The following is a 23,434-nucleotide window of genomic DNA, read 5'->3' as shown; positions in this document are numbered from 1 at the left end:
TTTTAAACTCCATTTAACACATGTCTTGGTTGATTGGTGGATAAGATGTGGATAAAATAAATCAATTAGCCATTAATTCGTTTAGAAGATCTGTAAACCTTTTACCTAGGTTGTATAACAATCATCAGAAATTTGTATCAAAAATATGGCTTTAGTTTTTACGAAAAAATGTATTGTTTAAAAAAGCCCTTTTTTATGTTGATAAAAAGATTACGTACCGCTATTTTTTTCGAATAGTTTTTTCACTATTTTAGAAAATACCGTTACATACTTTTTAAGATAGAGCTTTAAAACCAGTTCAATGTTGATCTAAAAATATCTAAGCCTCCATCCATCAATTGCAATATAAACTATATACAGGGACCACAAACTTCAAACGAGTAGTATGATGCAAAGAGCATTCCATATACAAAGACCTAGTTAAGTGTTAAACCTAAATGTTAAGGTCGACTAGTTTAACTGCCTGTCAATTGCCAAATAAATTCTTTTTCCACCATCGAATCATAGCAATTCAGATCTCCTATCCTATCCTAGCCTAAAACTAACCTGTCACATGCACTATGGGGTTACACAAATTCGAAGTCACACAGTATTATTATTCGACATGGTAATTTACAACTTGAATAAGACTCCGAGCTTATAGGGAACATACCAACACGCGATGAATTACGTGTCGTCCATTGGCAGCGTCATCGTCGTTGTCGCCACCGCCGTCCCTGGCGCTTAGTATTCGTCTTTTTACAACAACTAAATATAAGAAGATTTTAGTATTTCTTCAAGAAATAACAAGATCAGACAATAAAACACGTACAAGAGTTCGTGTTGTTTCTACTTCTCCTTTGCCATATATTCCCAATTAAACACCTATTATATAGATATGTGGCTTCATCAAATAGCCATGACAACTATGATATACTAAAGCTCTAATCATGGACTCTGCATGTATCTAAAAGCTAAGAAGTAAACTCAGAGCATATTGTGTAGGTACATCGAGTCTAAGAGAATATATGTTCAAAAAGGCCAAAAATTATGTCCAGTTAGCTACGTTATTGCGAAGCCGAAATTCGAGGCACTTCTCGACCTGGTCACATTAATCTTCATTTACGGAATCTTCATTGGAAAATCTATCGTCTTCGGTCGGTGGTCGGATTATAGGCACCTATTATGTATGAGCTGTGAGCTTGCGGTGCGGTAGCTACTTGGCTTTGTGACTCGACTGTAGATTTATATTAGACGAAAACCATCGACAAAAAATAATGGAAATTTAAAATAAAAACATCACAAGACCATCAAAGACAATGCCCATATGCCCACCACCTCCTCACTTCCGTGGATCAACTGCTGGCTGTTAGTTGGATAGAGAGATAGATGGAACTTCATCAGCTTCAGTTTCAGCTTCAACTACAGCTACAGCTACATCAGCAGAAGCAAGCAACAACACTGCACCATAGAGCCAAAGCTAGAGCCAGAGCCAGAGCCATGCCAAATGGATGATGGCCTTTCTCTTTCAGTATGAGAAATAGATGGAAAAATAGTATAGGTATAAAATAAAAGAAGAAAAAAGAAGCCAGGAAAAACACAAGCTCAATCTAACCAAAAGGTCTCATCGAAGTGGAGTTTTTATAAATGCCAGTGCAACATAGATTCATACCACAGAATCGTGTTTGGAGCCGCTTATAGAGTATCCGTCGTCTCTTTTGGCATGTTGTCTTATGTCCGGAAAATTTATTCCATTTAGATTGTCGTCGTACCGTGAATTGTTGAAATTTTTAATTGTTGTAACATCATAATAAATTATTGAGTGAAGAACTTTTTTTTTATCTTGCTTATTAATTTAAATTATTAATTAGTGTGGATTAGAACAAAAAATATACACCCAAGGATATACGTAAAAGTAAAGGATACATCACACATCTTCGTTAAGGATTATCAAACCCTATAAAATGTGTTAAATAATTTTAAACAATAAGAAATAAAATATCCAATAATTGCATTTTAATTTAAATCGTGGTAAAACATCTAACATTTATAATAAGAGTGCGGAATAAAATGGGCAGCTTTAAAACTACGTTACTAGTTTGCTGGCTACTAATTGGTGAGTTCACAATTCAAAAAAATACATATCTTGTCATTAAGAACATTTCAAATTCAAGTGAAAAGGATTTTGTTTCAAATTTTAACGTAACGGTATACCTTATTTTTATTTAAAATTAAAGGACATTCGTAGTAAAATAATAGGCTAGACAATTTTACAAAAGAATTAGAAAATTTAATAAGCTGTAAATATTGACCCATTAAATATTAGTTTTTCAAATCTTTGTTTATTTTCAAAAAATCCTTCCATACGAGTATAAATCCAATAGGAACGAAATTAATGCACTCACTTACAAATATTGAAGTGGTAGTGTTTTCGTTCAAGGACATTTCCAGTCTTTTAATTAAAAGTCGAAAAGAAAATAAACTGTGATTTTATAAGAGCTTGAGAACTTTTTTTAAAAAAACGCATAAAATTTGCAAAATCTCATCGATTCTTTATTTGAAACGTTAGATTGGTCCATGACATTTACTTTTTGAAGATAATTTCATTTAAATGTTGACCGCGGCTGCGTCTTAGGTGGTCCATTCGGAAAGTCCAATTTTGGGTAACTTTTTCGAGCATTTCGGCCGGAATAGCCCGAATTTCTTCGGAAATGTTGTCTTCCAAAGCTGGAATAGTTGCTGGCTTATTTGTGTAGACTTTAAACTTGACGTAGCCCCACAAAAAATAGTCTAAAGGCGTCAAATCGCATGATCTTGGTGGCCAACTTACCGGTCCATTCCTTGAGATGAATTGTTCTCCGAAGTTTTCCCTCAAAATGGCCATAGAATCGGGAGCTGTGTGGCATGTAGCGCCATCTTGTTGAAACCACATGTCAACCAAGTTCAGTTCTTCCATTTTAAACAACAAAAAGTTTGTTAGCATTGAACGATAGCGATCGCCATTCACCGTAACGTTGCGTCCAACAGCATCTTTGAAAAAATACGGTCCAATGATTCCACCAGCGTACAAACCACACCAAACAGTGCATTTTTCGGGATGCATGGGCAGTTCTTGAACGGCTTCTGGTTCCTCTTCAATCCAAATGCGGCAATTTTTCTTATTTACGTAGCCATTCAACCAGAAATGAGCCTCATCGCTGAACAAAATTTGTCGATAAAAAAGCGGCTGCCAACTTTTCTAGGGCCCATTCACTGAAAATTCGACGTTGTGGCAGATCGTTCGGCTTCAGTTCTTGCACGAGCTGTATTTTATACGGTTTTACACCAAGATCTTTGCGTAAAATCTTCCATGTGGTCGAATAAAACAAACCCAATTGCTGCGAACGGCGACGAATCGACATTTCACGGTCTTCAGCAACACTCTCAGAAACAGACGCAATATTCTCTTCTGTACGCACTGTACGCATTCGTGTGGTTGGTTTAATGTCCAATAAAGTAAACTGAGTGCGAAACTTGGTCACAATCGCATTAATTGTTTGCTCACTTGGTCGATTATGTAGACCATAAATCGGACGTAAAGCGCGAAACACATTTCGAACCGAACACTGATTTTGGTAATAAAATTCAATGATTTGCAAGCGTTGCTCGTTAGTAAGTCTATTCATGATAAAATGTCAAAGCATACTGAGCATCTTTCTCTTTGACACCATGTCTGAAATCCCGCGTGATCTGTCAAATACTAATGCATGAAAATCCTAACCTCAAAAAAATCACCCTTTAGTTACACGTCTCTTCAAAGTTATTGGTAACATCGTTTAGGAAAGATTTTTTTAACTTCCCATAGAAAGTTATTGTAATTTGTCAAATTGATAATTTTGACATTTATCGATGTGTCAAGGTCCCTAGAGTCGAAATAAAAGATTTTTAGAAAGATGTCTGTGCTTGCGTGTGTCCGTATATTCGCGACATTTTTTTCGTCGTCCATAGCTCAAGAACCAGTAGAGAAATCGACTTAAAATAAATTTGTTTATACAGATAATAAGGCTGAAAGATGCAGAAAGGGCTCTCAAGACAATTGCATGGGTGGTTTTTTACCATAGCAGTTTAAAAAATTGTGAAAATGTTTGTTAACCCTTAATATCATACGAACAAAAAACGCTAGAGACTTGAATTTACAAATACATTTTTTTGAAAAATTTCCAACCAACCGTTTTTTTTTTATAAAAACAACTGAAAAAAAATGTGTCACCCCGAAAATTTTCCGAAAACAAAATGATTTTATCTTCAAAACAATTTTGTGCAACAAAAATGACGTTTTTAACATCTGGTAAGATTTTTAGAAAAATCGAATTGACAGTTTTATTTAAAAAAAAAAATAAAAAACCCTAAAAAAAACATTACTCAAAGTTTGTAAAAACTGAATTTCGATTCAAATATCTTTTCAAAAACAAGAGATTTTGGATGCTAACTTATTTTATCTTACAAGAAATATTGTTTTCTACATTCTGAAAAATTTTGAGAAAATTCAAATTGACAGTTTTTTTTTACAAAAAATTAAAAACCTAAAAAAAAAAACTAACAAAAGTTGTTAAAAATTAATTTTCGGCTCAAATACCTTTACAATATTTGAGATTTTGGCTTTCAACTAATTTTAACTTATAAGAAATATTGTTTTGAACATTCGGTCGAATTTTGAGAAAAACCGAATTGACAGTTTTTCTTACAAAAAATAAAAACCTAAACAACAAAATTATTAAAAGTTGTTAAAAATTGATTTTTTGACTCGAATATATTTTAAAAACTTTGAGATAATAGCTTCTTACTAATTTTTACTTATAAGAAATATTTTTTTCACCATTAGGGCAAATTTTGAAAAAAATTGAATTGACAGTTTTTTTTACAAAAAATAAAAACCTACAAAAAAATATCTTTTCAAAAATTGTAGATATTGGCTTTAAACTACTTTTATCTTATAAAAAAATATTATTGTTAACATTCAGTAAAATTTTGAAAAAAATCGAATTGACAGTTTTTGTAAAAAAAATTAAAAACCAAAAAAAAAAAAAATTAACAAAAGTTAGTAAATATGACTTTCGACTCAAATATCTTTTCAAAAACTTGAAATATTGGCTTAAAACTAATTTTATGTTATAAAAAATTGATACGAGTACATATAGAAAAACTTTTAAGCAAGACAAATCGACAAACTTGATGGGAAGTTATCAGTGTGGGTCGCATCCCAGCCTCTTTTTTTATTTATATGACCAAGGGAAGCATTTACAAATTTGGTTATATTTTTAATCCAAAAATTCGTGGGTTAAAGGGGACCAGTTTCATATTTCATTAGTCAAATGAACATTGATTGAGATTACTTAACTAACTTCAGATATGGTCTTCTAAAAACGCATTTTGACCTCTCATTTGGTACTTCTGTGACTGCATGGCTGAGCTCTATAATAGTCTAGTTTTTCAGGTCACGAGTCAACCAAAGTTATCTGAGGTAGGGTGATCAAGATACAAAAATAGATTACTGCATTATATTTTTGTAATTTTCAACAGAAGAGACCTTTTAAAAAAAAGAGGCACAAGCTTCAAATTTAAAACAAAAACTTATCATTAATTTACATTTTTTCTCACTTATACGGCAGCAATTTTTGTTGTTTGACTCGATTGTATTTTGAAAAGTACATAAAACGTGATTCTGAAACTCTAATGCTGTGCCATTAAAATCGAAGTTCTTTGAGATTAAATGTCCTAAATATACAGGGTGCCCCGTAAAGGATGATTCAAACTAAATATGATCATAGAACAGCTCATGTCTTTTTTGAATTTTGTAACTTTTTCATCCCTAATATTAATGAAGTTTTGAAAAATACCTAATCTTAGTCGTTTTTTTGCTTACACTGTCTAGGTATGAATATTTGTTTATTAAAATAATCAAATTTCGGGAAACTTATTTTTTCAACAAAAAATTGTAGGCAGTAATGTGCCTTTTTTGCTAAAAATTAGTGAACACTGAGCAATTGAAATTAAAGATAACTTTGCGCTTCAATTTTAAAGTAGTAAAACAGTCTTTACTAGAAAAGGATTATTATTCGGGATAAACAAGCTACAAAATTGGGTTGGAGTCAAAATACTTTAAGGATCAAAATACTGTATTTAAAATACTGTATCTCAAAATAAATAAATAATTAAATTGGGTGGCACAACAGTCCATGAAGAACCAGGGCATAGTGACTTACAACTCTCAACCATTCATGTGTGCGAGTAATGTTGTCAGGAATGGAGGGGATCTACATTTTATATGCCGATTCCGAACGGCTAATTTGAGAGAGCACTTTTTCATGACAAGAGTTACTCTTGGAGAATCTGTCAATTCCTCGCAAGAGGCAGTACTCGTGAAAAGACTTTAGATGGCATAGGCAGGGATCGAACCCAAGACCTCTGGCATGACAGTCCAACGCACTAACCATCATGCCACGGGTATCTCAAAATACTGTATTTAAAAATACTGTATTTAAAAATACTGTATTTAAAAATACTGTATTTTAAAATACTGTATGTTCAAAATACTGCACGATCAATATGCTGTATTTCAAAATTCTGTATTTCAAAAATCTATATATTTATATTTTGTACATACTGTATTTAAAAATACTGTATGTACAAAATACTGCATGATCAAAATGCTGTACCTCTTAATTCTGTATTTCAAAAATCTTTATATCAAAAATCTGTATTTCAAAATACTGTAAATAAGGCTAAAAAATAAAAATCATTTTGACAATGTAAAAAAGTGCGCAATTTTTTACATTATCAAACTTTTTATATTTTAGCCTTATTTACAGCATTTTGAAATACCGAATTTTGAAAACAAAATACTTTTTTTAAGAAAACATCATTATAATTTTTCATCAGCATAATGTTCTAATATACTCCCTTCAACAATAACAGATGTACCTATGGTAGTTTATAAGTCTTTAAAATAATAAAAATAAAAATAATATAAATGGTATATTCTTTTTATTTTCTCTTTATCATTTTCTTCTTTGTTATTTGCATCCGTCTCACATTTGTACATGAATTGTTTCTATCATAATCAACAATTGCAAGAAACTAATTGATCTGTAAAAACTTCCAGTATTATACGGTATTATGAAATACAGTATTTTGACAATACAGCATTTTGAGACACAGTATTTTAAATGTACAGTATTTTGAAACACAGAATATTAATTATAGAGCATTATGACCATACAGTATCGTACAGTATCATACAGAATTTTGACCATACAGTATTTTAAAATACACCATTTCGACCCGCTCCCTACAAAATTCTCAAAGGTCATGATCTGGTCTATTAACATATTTACTTTGGACCATCAATTAATGGACACCCTGTATATTTTAATGAAAAAAAATATTAACGCTCCTCTCGTGTCAAAAAAATGAATAAACTTCTTTAGCCAATTTTAAAATTTTTAATTTTAGGTTTCCTAGTTATGAACGGTCTATAACTATCACTTTTATTTCTTTTTGGACACTGACTTATTAAGGATTCAAAAATGATCCAAAGTAGCTTATTTTAGTTTAATTTGGCATTCAGGTTTCAAAAATTGTGTGTCCCTGTAACTTCCTCCAATAACATTTCGGTAAGACAGATACCGGTTAATGTCACCAGTTGTCTTGATTGTTATAAAATATATTTATAATGTTTTTATGTGAGTAAAAATTTTGACAACGTTTCCAAAACCCTTTATGTTCCTAAGAACACCACAGAATCAAGAAGGGATTACAACGAAGTGCATTAAGACGTTTTGTAATCTTTCCTTAAGCAAAGCATTGAATTTTTCAAAATTCACTTCAAAAATGGTAACAACTTTAAAGTCTCACTTCGCAGTGTTTTCAATGAAATAAATATTCAAATGCTTGTTTTATAAAATATCAAAGTAAAACCTCTTTTTGGAAAAGCCATTGCTTATCATTTTTTTCTATTTAAGGTTTTGTCTTTTCTGATCTTGTGTAGTGTTGAGAAATATTTAATTTTGCAAATATTTACTAACAAAGCAATGCCTATTCCATTGGTTATTTCATTTGTATATTCATCGATTTATGATATTTCCAAGTCTTTAAAAAAACAAGCTTGTAAATTTGCGAAATAGCAATAAATTGGATTGTGAATTAAAAAAAAAACATAAATAACATAAATTTAATCATAACCCTATTATTAGGGTCGTGATGGAATACAAATTAAATGGTTGCCCTTAGCAAAGTATGAAGAAACAGATGACACATAGCCTAAAGCAGTTTTTTCTCGTTTGAACTTTATTTATGTATCTTCATTAATTTTAATATTTTTGATTTGTTTACTTTTTTGTGTCAGGTATCCTTAGTGCACATGGCCTTGATAAAACGGAAGAAAAATCTAAGGTGGCTCCTAAAGAAGGAAACATAAAAGTTGAAGTATCAGAAACTAAGGATAAACGACAGATTGGTTCGAGGGATACTGCTTCATATTCGAATGAAAAACAAGATGACCCCGAACAACCTCAAGAGACTATTTATGGACCAAAACCAAACCATTTTCTAATTCGTCCATTGTCGCCGCATGATCAGCAATTGCGCAACTATCAACCGACAAGTAGGCCACACGTTCAGCAGTTACAAGCGTTAGGACCGCAACTGGAGCAAAGTCAAGAGGTAAGAGATGGTGGTTCTTCTTTGTCTCTTTCTTTCATGTCTAACCAAGAATTTAAAAAAGCCGCAGAGGATCTAAAAATCAAGTCCTACTAAAACGACTACACTATTTTTCGACATGACAAGTTTGTGGAAATTACCTCTTTTCATGAAGTTGTCAATCCAAGTCATTTACTTATAACTGAAAATTACAGTTGCCCTTTTCTTCCCTGCCGACAAAATGACACCAGTTGAAAGATGTAATTCTCAACTAGGCCTTGGTCCTCCTCACGATCTGTCATGCCACCAAATTTATTTAATTTCCCATTTTCACAAGTTGTGAATTTCACACCTCTATGAATATTTTTTCCAATTTCATCACAACGACAACTCTGTAGGTGTAGGTACTACAAAGTGGCTAATTATGAAGAACAAATTATGTTGATGATGCGACGAAATCAACTCCACAAAATGTATCTAGTCTTTTGTTTTTATTTTATTGTGAAAGTGAATAAAAGATAAAAGGTTAATGCAATGCCAATCTTATGTGGTGTTTTCCTAAAAAATATATAAGTCACAAGCATGAAGGAAAATAAATACATACATATATATATGTAAATATTATGTATACAAAATACATTGTATATAGATTATTCAAGAGGTCTCTGTCGTGACTTGAAGTTCACGTTTCTTCTTCGATTACAAAAGCTTACCTGAGGGGTTCGATGCGATAATGGTATAAGAGCGGAGGAATTTTTCTCGGTCCATTGGCATCGCAACTCTGACTTTAAATTTGCTGGCGGATGTTTTTTTTTTGAAGCATTTTCTTCTTTGTGGTTTTCATATTCGCATTCGATGATTCTCATTAACTCGTTTTTCTGTTATGACAAACAAAAAAGTTTATTCATAAACATACTTAAGCGGAGGTGGCGAGCGCCGCCGTAGACATATTTATCTATGAAAGATGCAAAATTATTGACATATACAGATAGATTCATCGGTAAAGATTTATATCTTTAAAATTGATTTTTAATGCATTTTCATGAGTATAATTTAAACCGTGAGAAGAAGTTATTGAGGCAGGAACCAATTAAAGATGTTTATTTATCTAAAATAAAAACATTCATGCAAATGACACTGTGGCGTATACTTATTTTTTTTTTCAAGGTGATTAACAGATTTCGTCAAATGATTTAACAAAGTTAGTTTCTACTGCATATTAAATCTTGTATTGGCTTGAACATCTGTAGGTAAACATTCACGTTTTATTTTACTATTGACATTTGCATATTGAGGCGCGGCGACAGTCCTTTTATTTGACCTAGGGTTAGGTGGCTTCCATTTGTCTTCAAAATATTGAAAGAAAATATCCTTAACTATTTTTCTAGTTTTTATTTTATACGTAGTCGTACCATAAACACGGTTACAACATTTCAACACCTTGTTACTCAAAACAAGGCTAAATTCACCAAAGTAAGCCTAATATGCGCGCATGCCCCAACAGAGGAGAAAGATGAAGACACCAAAGACATATTCTTCGAGCTCTTGGACAAGACATATGAGCAGTGCCTTGGCTATGACATTAAAATTGTCTTAGAAGATTTAAATGCCAAGCTAGGAAGAGAAGACATCTTTAGTGGCATAATCGGGAGATATAGCCTGCACAACACCACCTCCGACAACGGATTCAGGCTGGTCGATTTCGCTGTGGGGCTAGACGTTCTGGTAGCTAGTACGCAGTTCACACATCTTGATATCCACAAATGGACATGCAAATCTCCTGATTAATAAACTGTCAACCAGATTGACTTCATTGCGATCGACGAACGACACTTCTCCAGTATACAGGATATCCGAGCTTTCCGAGGGCCCAACATTGACTCGGACCACTACCTCGTTGTAGCCAAGGTACGGCTACGGATATCCCGATCCAAGCCAAAACAAGGAAGTACTGTGAGAAGATTCGACGTTAGACGGCTACAATCGCAAGAGACCGCCATGTCCTTTTCCGATCGAGTCTCTAATAACCTCTTAAGGAGTCCTATGCTTCCTGCATTAACCATTGAAAACCAGTGGCAATATTGCCTTGCAGCCATCAGAGATGCCGCCTCTGAAGTGGTTTTACACGGCCACCACAGCGAAACCCCTGGTTTGACGACGAATGCCGGCAAGCGCACGCAGCGAAACAAGAGGCATACAAAACGGTGCTGCACAAAAGGAATAGAGCTGCTCGCGAGCTCTACGAGCAGAAGAGGAGAGAGGAACACCGGCTTCTTAGACGGAAAAAAGAGAGCATGAGAAGCGCGCGATCGAGGAGATAGAGAGATGTCACAACAGGAATGAGGTTCGTAAATTTTACCAAAAGGTACCAGCCTGTAAAGACGATCAAGGGAACATCATAGAAGAACCACAGTCGATGCTGAGAACATGGAAAGATCACTTCTCCAAATTATATAACGGCGACGACGAACCGAATTCCGCTGTAAGGGAGATAGAACTACTCAACATCGGCGACGCAGATCAACAATTCCGCCTACCCGACTTTGACGAAGTGAAGATAGCTATATCTAAACTTAAGTCAAACAAAGCTGCTTGAGCTGACGGCATCGCTGCCGAACTATTCAAAGCAGCAGGCGATGACTTGGTACGGAGCATGCACCAACTCATCTGCAAAATATGGTCGGAAGAAAGCATGCCCGATGAGTGGAATCTCAGCATAGTGTGCCCGATACATAAGAAAGGAGACCCTCTAAACTCCGCCAACTACAGAGGCATCAGTCTCCTTAACATTGCTTATAAGATCCTCTCTGCCGTATCATGTGAATGTCTGAAGCCATTCGTCAACAACCTGATTGGTCCTTATCAGTGTGGCTTCAGACCAGGAAAGTCCACTATCGACCAAATATTCACACTACGGCAGATCTTGGAAAAAACCCAGGAGCTTCAAATCGATACCCACCATCTCTTTATCGATTTTAAAGCCGCGTATGACAGCATCTATAGAAAAGAGCTCTACCGAGCAATGTCTAGTTTTGACATCCCTGTCAAACTTATCCGTTTGTGCAGAATGACGATGGAGAATGCACGCTGCTCTATCAAGGTCGGAAAAGATCTTACCGATGCATTTGATGTCAAAAAAGGTTTAAGACAAGGCGATGCACTGTCATGCGACTTCTTCAACATCGTTCTGGAAAGAATTGTGCAAAACTCAACCGTCAACACTAGAGGCACAATCTTCCAAAGGTCCATCCAATTACTTGAATACGCAGATGATATTGACATATTTGGAAGATCAAAGCGTGATGTCAGTGCAGCGTTTTTGAGCATTGCGACGGAAGCGAAGAAGATGGGTTTAGTGGTCAATGAGGGCAAGACCAAGTATATGCTGTCATCAAAAAAGGACACTGAACGACGACGTCTTGGACAAAACGTCACCATAGACAGCTATAACTTTGAGGTAGTTAAGGACTTTGTCTACCTTGGCACCGCTATTAATGCAGACAACGACACCAAAGCTGAAATCAAACGAAGAATAACTCTTCCAAATCGCTGCTTCTTTGGACTTAAAAGGCAATTGAGAAGTAAAGTCCTCTCTCGAGCATGTAAAATCACCATCTATAAAACACTTATCATCCCGGTTCTCATTTATGGCGCTGAGGCCTGGACCCTGTAAAAGAAAGATGAGAGCATCTTAGGATGCTTCGAGAGAAAAATTTTTCGGGTGATTTTTGGTCCCGTACGCATAGATGGAGAATGGAAGAGAAGATATAACGACGAACTGTACGGGCTGTACAGCGACACTGACCTAGTTAGCAGAATTAAAGTCCAACGGCTTAGATGGCTAGGTCTTGTAGAGCGGATGGACATCAACGCTCCAGCCCGGAATGTCTTCGAATCCAATCCCGAGAGACAGCGCAGTAGAGGAAGACCGCGACTCAGGTGGCGCACCCAGGTGGGAGAGGACCTCAACCAACTTGGCGTGCGAAACTGGAGACGCTTGTTGGTTGAGGCCCAGGTCCGCCCCGGACTGTAGCGCCACCTTAAGTAAGTAAGTAAGTTACTCAAAACATGCATATTACAACGCATTTAGGCCCGTATTTTTCTGTGGTGTCCTCAAATGATCCAATGGGCTTATTAGTAATACAACACGCATAATATTTGCAGATTTTTTTGAGATAAGTACAATGGCTAAGCGACCATTAGAAGTTGTAAATGAGAATGGACGACTGGAAGAAGCAATTGAAAACATTTTCAATGAAGAAGATAACCAGAACCAAGAGTTCTAACGGACAATTAGGAGGGCGACGAAGACAATGGTTTGGAAAATATTCCTCCTTTGGATATCCCTGGAAACGTGGAGGTATTCGAAATAATAATGATAAATTAGATGAAGAATGGGATAGCAGTGATGATGACGCGGACGAGGTATAGAAGGGTCGAGGCCTTGGAACCGTGGTGGCTCAAATGCGACGGTTTGTACGATGTTATGCCTTCTACCTCAACAACAAATAATGCACAGACCCGAATAGATTTTTTGAAAAACGAGCTGAAGGATCAAACACAATTTGAAAAAATATTTGACACGGAAATCTTTGACATGATCGTTTTGAACACAAAGTTATATGCTGCACAGAAAAATAATCACGAATTTCAAATAATTACAAATGACCTGAAATTGTTTTTTGGCATTCTACTATTGAAAGGTTATCACTCACTTCCGCGAGAAAGGTTATACTGGTCCTTGGATTAAGACTTGCATACATGTCCCCAGTTTCTCTACAGTTATGTCAAAGAACAGATTCATGGTTCTCGGTCCACCGATAAGCTGTTCAAACGACATCCACTTGCTGATTTGCTTATCAAAAAATTTCTCCAGTGGGGTGTTTTTCATGAAAATGTATCTATAGATTAATCTATGATAAAATATTATGGACGATGACTTATCGAAGCAGTTTATAAGAGACAAGTGCGAATCGGTTACAAAAACTGGGTGATTGTAAGTTCTGACGGTTATTGTTTCGCTTTCGATATGTATTGTGGAAAAGCGGTACAAAGTAATAAGCCTTTAGAAACACGTATTGTAAAAGGCCTCTTGAACAAAGTGAATGCTATTCCGAATTCCGCATATTGTTTTCTTTGACAATTTCCTTACCAGCCACACCTTGCTGCGAGATCTGTGTGATGCTGGCTATCGTGCAACAGGCACTGTGAGGAAAAACAGAACGAAAAGAAGCTCACTGCTTTCCATCAGGGTCATGAAGAAAAAAAACTAGCAGAATTTGACTATCGGCTTGATACAGCAAATAAAATATCGTTTCTACAGTATTTTTACTATGGGAACAAACTACCACTTTGCTCATCCACTTGGCAAGATAAAAAGATGGTGCACTACAGAAGGAAGGAAGACAGACATTGAAATCCCTTTTGCCTTTCAAAACTACATTAAAGAAATGGGTGGCGTCGATCAAGCTTATCAGTCAGTTGCAGTATATAGAACAGATATACGTGGTAAAAAGTAGTGGTGGGTTTTATTCACCTATATGCTCAATTTGGCAGCAGCTAATGTTTGGAGTTTACATTTACTGACCGCTGATGAGAAACTAGATCAACTCCAATTTCTTCGCAGTATTATCCGTGTATATTTAAGGAAACTAGCCTCCGAAATCGATGGAAGACTCCGTAAGCCTTCTTCAGTGGTACTAAAAATTGTTCAAGATGGACATGGACACTTCTCCCAAAAGTTGAGTAATCAGTTGCAATGCAAAAGATGTTTGAAAACATTATGCATCGAAAAGGGATGTTTCAAGAAATACCACACTTAAGCCCATTGGCCCCATTTGAGGACGGAGTTTTTTTTACATATATTAATACAAAACCACCATTTTTGTTTCATGAAATATTCGTTTAGCCTCCAATAGGCACATTAATAAAACAAAATTGACTGTTTCTTTGTATTTGGGTCCAAATGGGTTAAGGTAAATAATGAATTCTGGCGATGTATTATATAGTTTTGAAAATCATTGGAAACCGGTATAACTTTCGGGAACTGGATTTCCGCCAGTTTGCTATGTCTTTAAGAATAAAAGCCGAAAAAGTACTCGTTTGCTTGCTGTCCACATGAAAGCAGTACTAATAAAACCCCTTTGGAAATGAGAGATAATCTGCAAATAATTGGATATAGTCACCAGATTAATTTTATTGCTGATTAGGGGCATCTATATATAAAGGGCTTTCGATCTACAGATTTTACATTCTACATTTTTGAACACCTCGACTTTAAAAAGTTATTGTACAAAGAGTCAAAGACCTTTAATTGTACATCTTTATATCAAACTTACAACTACTAAGGGTCAAACTAAACCATTACCACGCTTCTGTAAAGTTTTGATTGAAAGTCTCACTCCAGAGTGTTCCATACCACCATTTTTGAGATATATGTGAACACGGTTGTTAAATTGTATCATAAAGATGTGGTAGACAGTTTGGTAAAAGTGTTAAGAAATACCCTTTTCAATAAAGATAGAAGGATTCTACTACAGGATTATTATGAAACAAATAAAGGCAAATCAACAAGAAGTGCCTTTAGGGTCATTTTGTAGACTTAAGGCGCCAGTTATAGCTATCATTGGTTTTCATCATTGGAATTTGTTTGGCAGGTCGCTTATAACTATCAAAAAAAGTCTGTCATTGAAAATAATTTCCTGATTGAAATCCACTGAACATTGTTTATTGACAGAAAACTGTCAATGGAATTGTGTGAAATTGGAACACAAATCAGTGGAACGATTCGTTTCAATTTGAACATAAAAGCTGTTCAGGAAAATGAATTTCCGTCCGGGAAATAGAAAAATACATTTTTAGAGATAAATAAATACATATTTTTAATTCTTCGAGTAAATTTCTAATCATTCAGTATTTGTACCTAATCAAAGGAAAATATAGTCACATATCCATTCAAACATTTTTCCGGATCGATATTAATGATAGCAATAACTAGCTCCTTAGAGAGGCTTAAGTTTGTTTTGCGGGAGTCCGTATATTATTCCTTAAAATTATTTTTTTAAGGGCAGTATTGCAGAGCGTACCTAAAAGACTTCTCATAGGAACTATTCAATTTAAACTTTTAAGTCGATGGCCAAAACGTTTAAGGGCTGGTATTACAGCTAAGGTGGTTATTAACTTCACTTAGGAAGTTATTGTAATAGGTCCGATTTGTCGAATTGAAAATTTTTACATTTCTCGACGTTTCAAGGTCCTAGATGTGTGTGTTTGCGTGTGTACGTACGTTCGCGAAGTTTTTTTCGTCGACCATAGCTCAAGAACCAGAAGAGATATCAACTTCAAATAAATTTTGTTATGTAGATAATAATGCAGAAAGATGCTGAAAGGGCTCTTAGAGAAATTGCGTGGGTGGTTTTTATACCATAGCAGTTTAACCCTAGAAAGATAATCATATTTTTTAGTGCGTGAAAGATAATCATACGTCTTAGAGACGTATGGCACTTATTAAGAGCGTTTAAAAATGACAATTGATTTTTTATCATTATTTTGTATTTTAATTTATTTTATTTGGGTTATTTTAAGTAAAATGAATCAATAATTAAGTACAAAAGAAGTAAAATTTGAGCAAAATTTATAAAAAATCTGAACCACCTTTGAAAACAGAACGAACAAAATTCTTTATTTTTTAAAGAAACCTTTGAGTTGACTTTGAGTCTTAAAATTTGGTAAATTAGTTCATTGAGGGGTAAGCTAACTATAAAAAATAGTTTTAGTAATTTTTGAGAAAAAAAGTTTTTTCCCCATATACTTTTGTTCAGTGCACAAAAGTTTCATAAAAGATAATCATACGTCTCCCAGACGTATAATATAGTCATTACTGGCCCTAATGCATCTTCAGCGTGAATTTTAAGATGCACCATGCAAGCTCTAACCTAGTCCTGAGCAAATATAAAAAACTAATGATATACGGCTTATAATTGAAAAGATATAACAATTTTTCCCCGCGCCATACGTCCCGCAGACGTAGATTATCTTTCTAGGGTTAAACAAATTTAGAAATGTTGGTTAACCCTAAATATCTTATGAATCAAAAACGCTTGAGACTTGAATTAAATTAAATATAATATATTGTAACGTGATACCAAAGAAGTAGAAAAAAACTTAAGAAAAAAAAAATTCACCTCGAAAATTTTACGAATAAAAAATGATTTTATCTCCAAAAAAATGTGGTAAACGAAAAATAACGTTTTTAACATCTGGTATGATTTTGAAAAAAAATCTATGTGACAGTTTTTTTTATAGAAAATAAAAACTAAAAAAAAGACATTATCAAATTTGGTAAACATTGAATTTCGACTCAAATAGCTTTTCAAAAATTAAAAATATTGTTTTCGTTAATCAGTAGTTATTTAAAAAAAACAGTCCGTTTTTTTCATTAAAAAAAAAATAAAAACTACAAGAAATAGTACGCAAATTTGGTGAAAATTGATGTTCGGTTCTTGATATCTCTCAAATTAATTATATTCATCCAATTTGTAAAAATTTAAGAATTGTTAAAAATTTGTTTTCGACTGAAAATCTATTTAACAAAACTAGATTTTCAAACTAAATTATTTCTTTATATAAAAAATATTGTTGGTAATTTTTGAATTTTTAAGAATAATTCAACTGGAAACTTTTTTAACCCAACACGAAAACCTACAAACTTTTAAGCAAGACAAATAGACAGACGGGATGGAAAGTTATCAGTGTCAAACTACTTTTTTACTTGACTTGAAGCTTTGAAGTTTAACTTTTAGTAAAATATTATAAAACAAAAACGCTGTTTTCATTTGGTTTGCGTTATTTGCTCTAAAGTTAAGGTGTGTATAATACATATCTTAAACTTTCAAGAGACGTATCACCATATCACCTACAGTCCCTGGCCATATTATTAGACGCCCTTCAGAATTTTTATAATTTATTAGAGTATACGCTATGTTTTTAACGTCAAGAAAGGATGTATGGTTACATTTGTATGCAAGATGGAGCTCAATGCCACACATCCCGGTCCATAAAAACTGTGCTGATGAAGAAGGAAGTAGCTAAAGATGCGGTCACTTATTGAAAGAGTAATTCACGTGTGGAATCGCAACCCACAAATACAGGAAACAGACAAATCATGCATTGACAGTAAGCCGCGTAGAATTAAAGCTCTTATTAAAGCAAAAGAAGGTTCAACAAAATATTGAAATAATCTACAGGGACTGTACTTATTGGTGACCGTTAAAGCTAGAAGCTGGTAAATTGTTTTCTTAAGAATTGCAAAAAGTAAGAAATAAATAGTGTCAATAGGTTTCGACACAACCATCTTTACTGACGGCTCAAAGATGGAGTGTGGAGTTGGTTCTGGGATCTTTTCTGAGTCCTTAAATGTAGCCAAATCCTTTAGGCTTCCTGACTTTGCTAGCGTTTTTCGGGCTGAACTGCTGGCAATAAGGGAGGCATGTAAGATACTCAAACAAAACCCAAACCAAAACCGAAATGCGGCTATCTTTACAGACAGTCAGGCAGCTGTCAAAGCCATTAAATCGGTCATATCCTCATCTAAATTGGTCCAGCAATGTCGCGATGAGTTTGCGAACCTGAATGTTAACCTCAGTGTCACCCTGATCTGGGTTCCGGGCCATAGTGGTATCGTGGGAAATGAACAGGCTGACGAGCTAGCCAGGCAAGGATCGGCCCTTCATAGATCACTTGCGGAAATGGTTAACATTCCTCTTGGTGCTATGAAGGGTAAAGTCTTTTCTATCTACCAAACTGAAACAAACCGAAGGTGGAGCAATTTACCCAACTGCATTTTATCTAGGAAGATATGGACCACCTATAACAAAACCCGTACAAACGATCTTCTATGCAGGCCAAGGCAAGACATAGCTAGGATTATTGCGGTTTGTACCGGACATTGGCCTATAGGAGTTCATGCAGAGAAGTTGGGTACCTCTTACAACACCTTTTGCCGTAGCTGTAGTGACCAAAGAGAAATTGAAACCATAATCCATTTCCTTTGCAAATATCCTGCTCTAGCAAACACCAGAATGAAATGCTTTGGAAAAGCATTCTTTCACGAACTCGATGAGCTATCTGAGACAAAGATTAGAGACCTAATCTTTTTTCTCAATGCGACAAAATGGCTCTAACATAATCGCTATGATGCTTCTCTATCAATCTATCCCTTTCAATCAAAGGTCAAACGAGTTTTTGGTATGAAAACGGCGCACTACAGCGCTAATTGGATCTCAGGCTAGGTTGCCTTGAGATCGCCATTTCTACCTACCTACCAAAAAATCAATAATTGAAGTTTAAGCTACTTGTGGGTATCGTGATATTTAAGGTCTTAAACCATTTTATTTCTTGTTTAAAAAATCTTTCATTTCATAAATCTTTACCAAAGTGAACCTTTTTTTTCGTTGTCAAGTTATTTCAAAATAAAAAAACTTTTTTTACAGTTTTAGATACTTTTTAGTATTTTTTTTTTCTTTTAAAATAATGATAAATGCGTATTCTTAAAAACATAATCATTTTACTTTTCACAAAAATAAATATAATATAAAAATAAAATTCCTGAAGTCTAAAAAAACAAGTGAAAAAAACAATTTTCTAGAACGATGCAGATTAATTGAATTTTTCTCACAAAAAAATGACAAAATCGACATTCTTCTGAGGTTAATATTATTTTGTTCTTAAGATTTTTGAGGTGACATTCTGTCCCACATTTTTTTAGGTATTTATTTCAAAAATACTTCAATTTAATTATTTTAAATCCATATTTTAATTCTGGTACAATGTGCAAAATAAGTTATTGAGTTATTATCTAAAAAGCAAATAATATTTTTAGGTGAAAAAAGCATGGATATAGCTTAGAAGCAAAGATAAGTGACCTTCCAACAACTTTTACACTATCAAAAAAATGTTTTTTTTTTCTAAGAAATAAATAACACCCCAGTGTCCATCTAACTACTGTTTTTTTTTATAAATAATGTTTATTTTCTTACAATCTTTAATTCTTGTAATTAAGAGAGAGGTATACTATTTTTGCCAATTAAGTGCAAATTACTGCAGCCTAACTTATCTTACATCACATCAAATAAAATTGTGTCAGCAAAATTTAGGAATTCGTTGCATTCATTTAGCTACAGGTGTTTTTTTTTTTGTTGTAAATTGTTGTTCGGTATAATAATAATACCAATTTTCAGTTAAGCACAGGATCAATAAAAACTTTACTTTAAACCATTAAAACGCATTATACGTTACCAAAACGAATCAATTATATCAATTGCGGTTAATTTCGAAATTCTCTTGATACAAATATTTTAACAAGTCTCGCATACAAATCACCTTTTGTCTTTATTATTTTATCATTATCAAACGACCAAAACGCATAATCTAATTAATTTTGATGAGCTATAAATTATTTAATAGCCGTTTACATAACCATTTATCGTCTATGAATTCCTATTGCTAAGTGTGTTTTGATAGTTATGAATAAGTCTCTTCGTTTACCATATTCAAACGAAAATTTAAGACCACATTCATAGCACGAAAACCTTTTGATAGTTAAGTTTATTAAGTCTGTCTATAAGTAAATTGTTTTACAAAAGACTTTTCTTCCATCATCTCGGTTGCAAAAGAACTGTGACAATTTATTTTCGTTTCACATCGTTTCAGTAATTAATTACAAACATGAAGGCAGCACCTTTTCCTTTTCCCTGCCTTGATTGTGAAATATTTTTGCGAATGGCATAAACTCACATCCATCAGGCCATGACTGTCATAAGGTGGAAATGGAGTCACATTGTAATACTTTTGGACTGCAATTATATTGCCACACATTTTATGTTTTGTGTGTGAATCGATGGAAAGAAATTCCCATACAGTTCATTTGTCAGAATGGCTGAAGAAAGACTCCATCCATATGTAACTTTAAGACATTAGGTATGATGGTGTATGGAGTGTATAATTATTTTGTTTCTTTAGCCTTTTTTCAGGTACTTTCTTCCCACGTATTTGTATCTATTGTGTTTGCTTTTTGATTTAACATTATTTTTTTCTATTATAGATTCAGCACTTTGCCTATCTGCAAGATACAAGTCGCGGTCATCAAGCCAAGGCTGTTGCAGAGGGTAAATCACAAACGCTCGTTAAGAAGCCTTCAACTGCGGCTCAGCTACAACAATATGCAGCTGAAGAACAATACGCTCAACAGCAATTGCAATCGCAAGCACAAGCACAAGTTAGATTCACACCTGCCCACGGACAATTCCGACCATCTGAATACATACCTCAGCCACAGCAGCAAGAACAACAGCAACAGGCGCAATACCAGTCACTTCAGGAGGAACACTTGTTGAAGTTGATCGAGGAGGAGCTTCAAGCCAGAGCATTGCAAGAAGCTCAAGCCCGAGCTTCGTATTCTCAAGCAGGGCCACAAGGAAGACCAGCGGAGCGACAAGGTCTTGTTAATTATCGTTCTAAGCCTGAAGAAACTCCCGATTACTCAGGATATAGCCAGGCTCCACGAGCTGGCCCTAATCAAGGACCACAATACTTTCCACATCAACAACAGCAAATCAGAGCTCATGCCCAACAGCAAACTCCAAGTCAAGTGAACTTTTACCACGGGCCTTCGGCAATCAGCTACAGAACACTTCCCAACCATCCATTGGCGGAGTCATCTCTAGAGAAAGAAATCGAAAAGCTGCTTGAGTCTAATAGACCATCCGGATACCGTCACTCCAGTCCACCAGCTCTCCTCGCGAGTCGCTCCCCTTTCTTGCAGCCAAAGTCATATTCAACAACAGCTTCACCACCTACAACAGTGGGTCAGGCTAGTCAATACTACTCTCCATCGGTCGTCCAGTATAGTGGATTCCAACCGTCGCCGACTGCTCCAACTGTAAGTCATGATCATCAACAGCACAAAAAATATGTCCCAACAGCCTTTTCTACATCTCAACCCCAATATGCCATTGAATCATCCCCTCAACCTTCAAAACCAAGCAAATCATCTACGTCCAATGGACAATATCGAGTTAAGCTTCACAGTCACAAGTCTAAGCCTCAGGGAAAACAAAACCTGGGTCCAGTTCAGTTTTATTATGGAGAATCCAGTCAACAACAACAACAGCAGCAACAACAGCAGCAACACCAACAACAACAGCAACAAGCCCAGGCTCAAGATTATCAACAATACGTGGTCCCGTCATCGGCGGCTCCGTCACAGTCGAGCATCTATGTGTCACAAAGCACCGGATTGCAGCCATCCCAAAAAGTAAAGACACAAAGCAACACAAAACAATTAGAACTGCCGCCTCCAGATGGTAAGCCAATCACTCAGGCTGAGTTCCAGGCTCTTATCGACGCCGGATACCCAGTGCAAGCTGTTCCCGTACCAGTCCCAGTTCCATATGAGCAATACATCAAGGACCATCCTGAATATACAGGCGAACAAATTGACATCCCTCATCGTCATTCACAACGTGGTGCTCCAAGTGGTGGTGAAGGAGGAGCCGTGACATATTTGAGGCCCATATCCAGCGAAAGACAACATCAACAGCAGTCACGTCATCCGCGAGAACAGAAGGAAGAAATAACTCCCGGAAAGAACGAGTCTTCATAATATTACCGACAAGTGGTGCACATGCACTTTGTTCCTTGTGCTGTACTTAGTTTACCAGTTTAAATTTAAATTGTTATTTATATTATTCATATTACCATTTATATATAAAATACCTATGACCGACGTATGTATAGTTTGTAGGTACATTACATCGAATTTTGAAGAGTAATTTTGTGCACATTGGTGTTAAAAAATATCCTTTAGGAGATAAGCCTTATTGAGACACCAATTTTTACGATTTATTCTAAGAAGTGGAGAGCAAAAATTTGTATTAGCTGAAAATTTAACTAAAATAAATTTTTAAAAATATTATGTTTTGTTTTTATCGACACATGTTGACAACTTTGCAACTGCATAAATCTGTCTAGTTTTTACTCACAAATAAAAATATAAGTAAAGAACAAAGGTTTTACGAGGGTGGATTGAAAAGTTTCTGGCCTGACCAAGAGATGGCGCCACTAGGCCTACCTTGAGGTTGCGTTCTATAGTACCATCTTTAGATAGCTTGTAGCTATAGTTTCCGCCCGATCGCCATGTTAGTTTAGTTTTGAGATCACACTGATCAAGGCGCATCTGTGTTTTTTTTTTTAAATGGAAAAGTTGGAAAATCGTGCTGTCATCAAATACTTCTATTTGAAGGGGTTAAAGCCGAAGGAAATCAAAGAAGAGATGGACTCAACACTGGGGACATCCTGCCCATCATATTCAACCATTAAGCTGTGGGTTTCCGAGTTTAAAAAGGGTCGTTTGAGCACCTCTGATGAGCCTCGCTCAGGACGCCCTGTTGAGGTCACAACTCCAGATATGATCGAAAAAGTCCATCAAATAGTGCTGGAAGACCGCAGATTGAAAGTGCATGAGATAGCTAAGACCTGTAAGATGTCAAATGAACGTGTGTAAAATATTTTGCACCAACATTTGCATATGCAAAAGCTGCAAGATGGGTGCCGCGTTTGCTAACAGCCGACTAAAAATTGATTGGAAAAAACATTTCTACCGCCAATTTGATCAACGATCTAAAGTTTGAATTGATGCCGCATCCTCCCTACTCTCCAGACCTAGCCCCGAGTGACTATTATCTGTTTCCTTACCTCAAAAAATGGCTTGGTGGTAAGAGAT

At 35.2% G+C, this 23,434-nt stretch overlaps 1 protein-coding gene across 1 annotated transcript; it reads left to right on the top strand.

Annotated features, from left to right (window-relative positions):
• Nucleotides 1–1,644: 1,644 nt before the first annotated feature.
• Nucleotides 1,645–22,624, top strand: LOC129947718 (putative mediator of RNA polymerase II transcription subunit 12). Its single transcript, XM_056058379.1, has 3 exons — nt 1,645–2,095; nt 8,363–8,679; nt 20,756–22,624. Exons 1-3 carry the CDS (start codon nt 2,050–2,052, stop codon nt 22,313–22,315), a joined length of 1,923 nt encoding a protein of 640 aa, XP_055914354.1. The 5' UTR covers nt 1,645–2,049; the 3' UTR covers nt 22,316–22,624.
• The last annotated feature ends 810 nt before the right edge of the window (nt 22,625–23,434 follow it).

The sequence above is a fragment of the Eupeodes corollae genome, chromosome 2, assembly GCF_945859685.1.
Source record: "Eupeodes corollae chromosome 2, idEupCoro1.1, whole genome shotgun sequence".
Taxonomy (NCBI): domain Eukaryota; kingdom Metazoa; phylum Arthropoda; class Insecta; order Diptera; family Syrphidae; genus Eupeodes; species Eupeodes corollae.
Note: the sequence above shows the minus strand (reverse complement) of the source record. Positions and strands in the feature narration are given on the sequence as shown.

What these genes read in the sequence shown, in the direction of transcription:
- LOC129947718 (XM_056058379.1), top strand. Translation starts at nt 2,050, where the DNA reads ATGGGCAGCTTTAAAACTACGTTACTAGTTTGCTGGCTACTAATTG. An exon ending in AGTTTGCTGGCTACTAATTG is followed by an intron (nt 2,096 to 8,362) that starts GTGAGTTCACAA and finishes TTTTTGTGTCAG; the next exon opens with GTATCCTTAGTGCACATGGC. An exon ending in AACTGGAGCAAAGTCAAGAG is followed by an intron (nt 8,680 to 20,755) that starts GTAAGAGATGGT and finishes TTTCTATTATAG; the next exon opens with ATTCAGCACTTTGCCTATCT.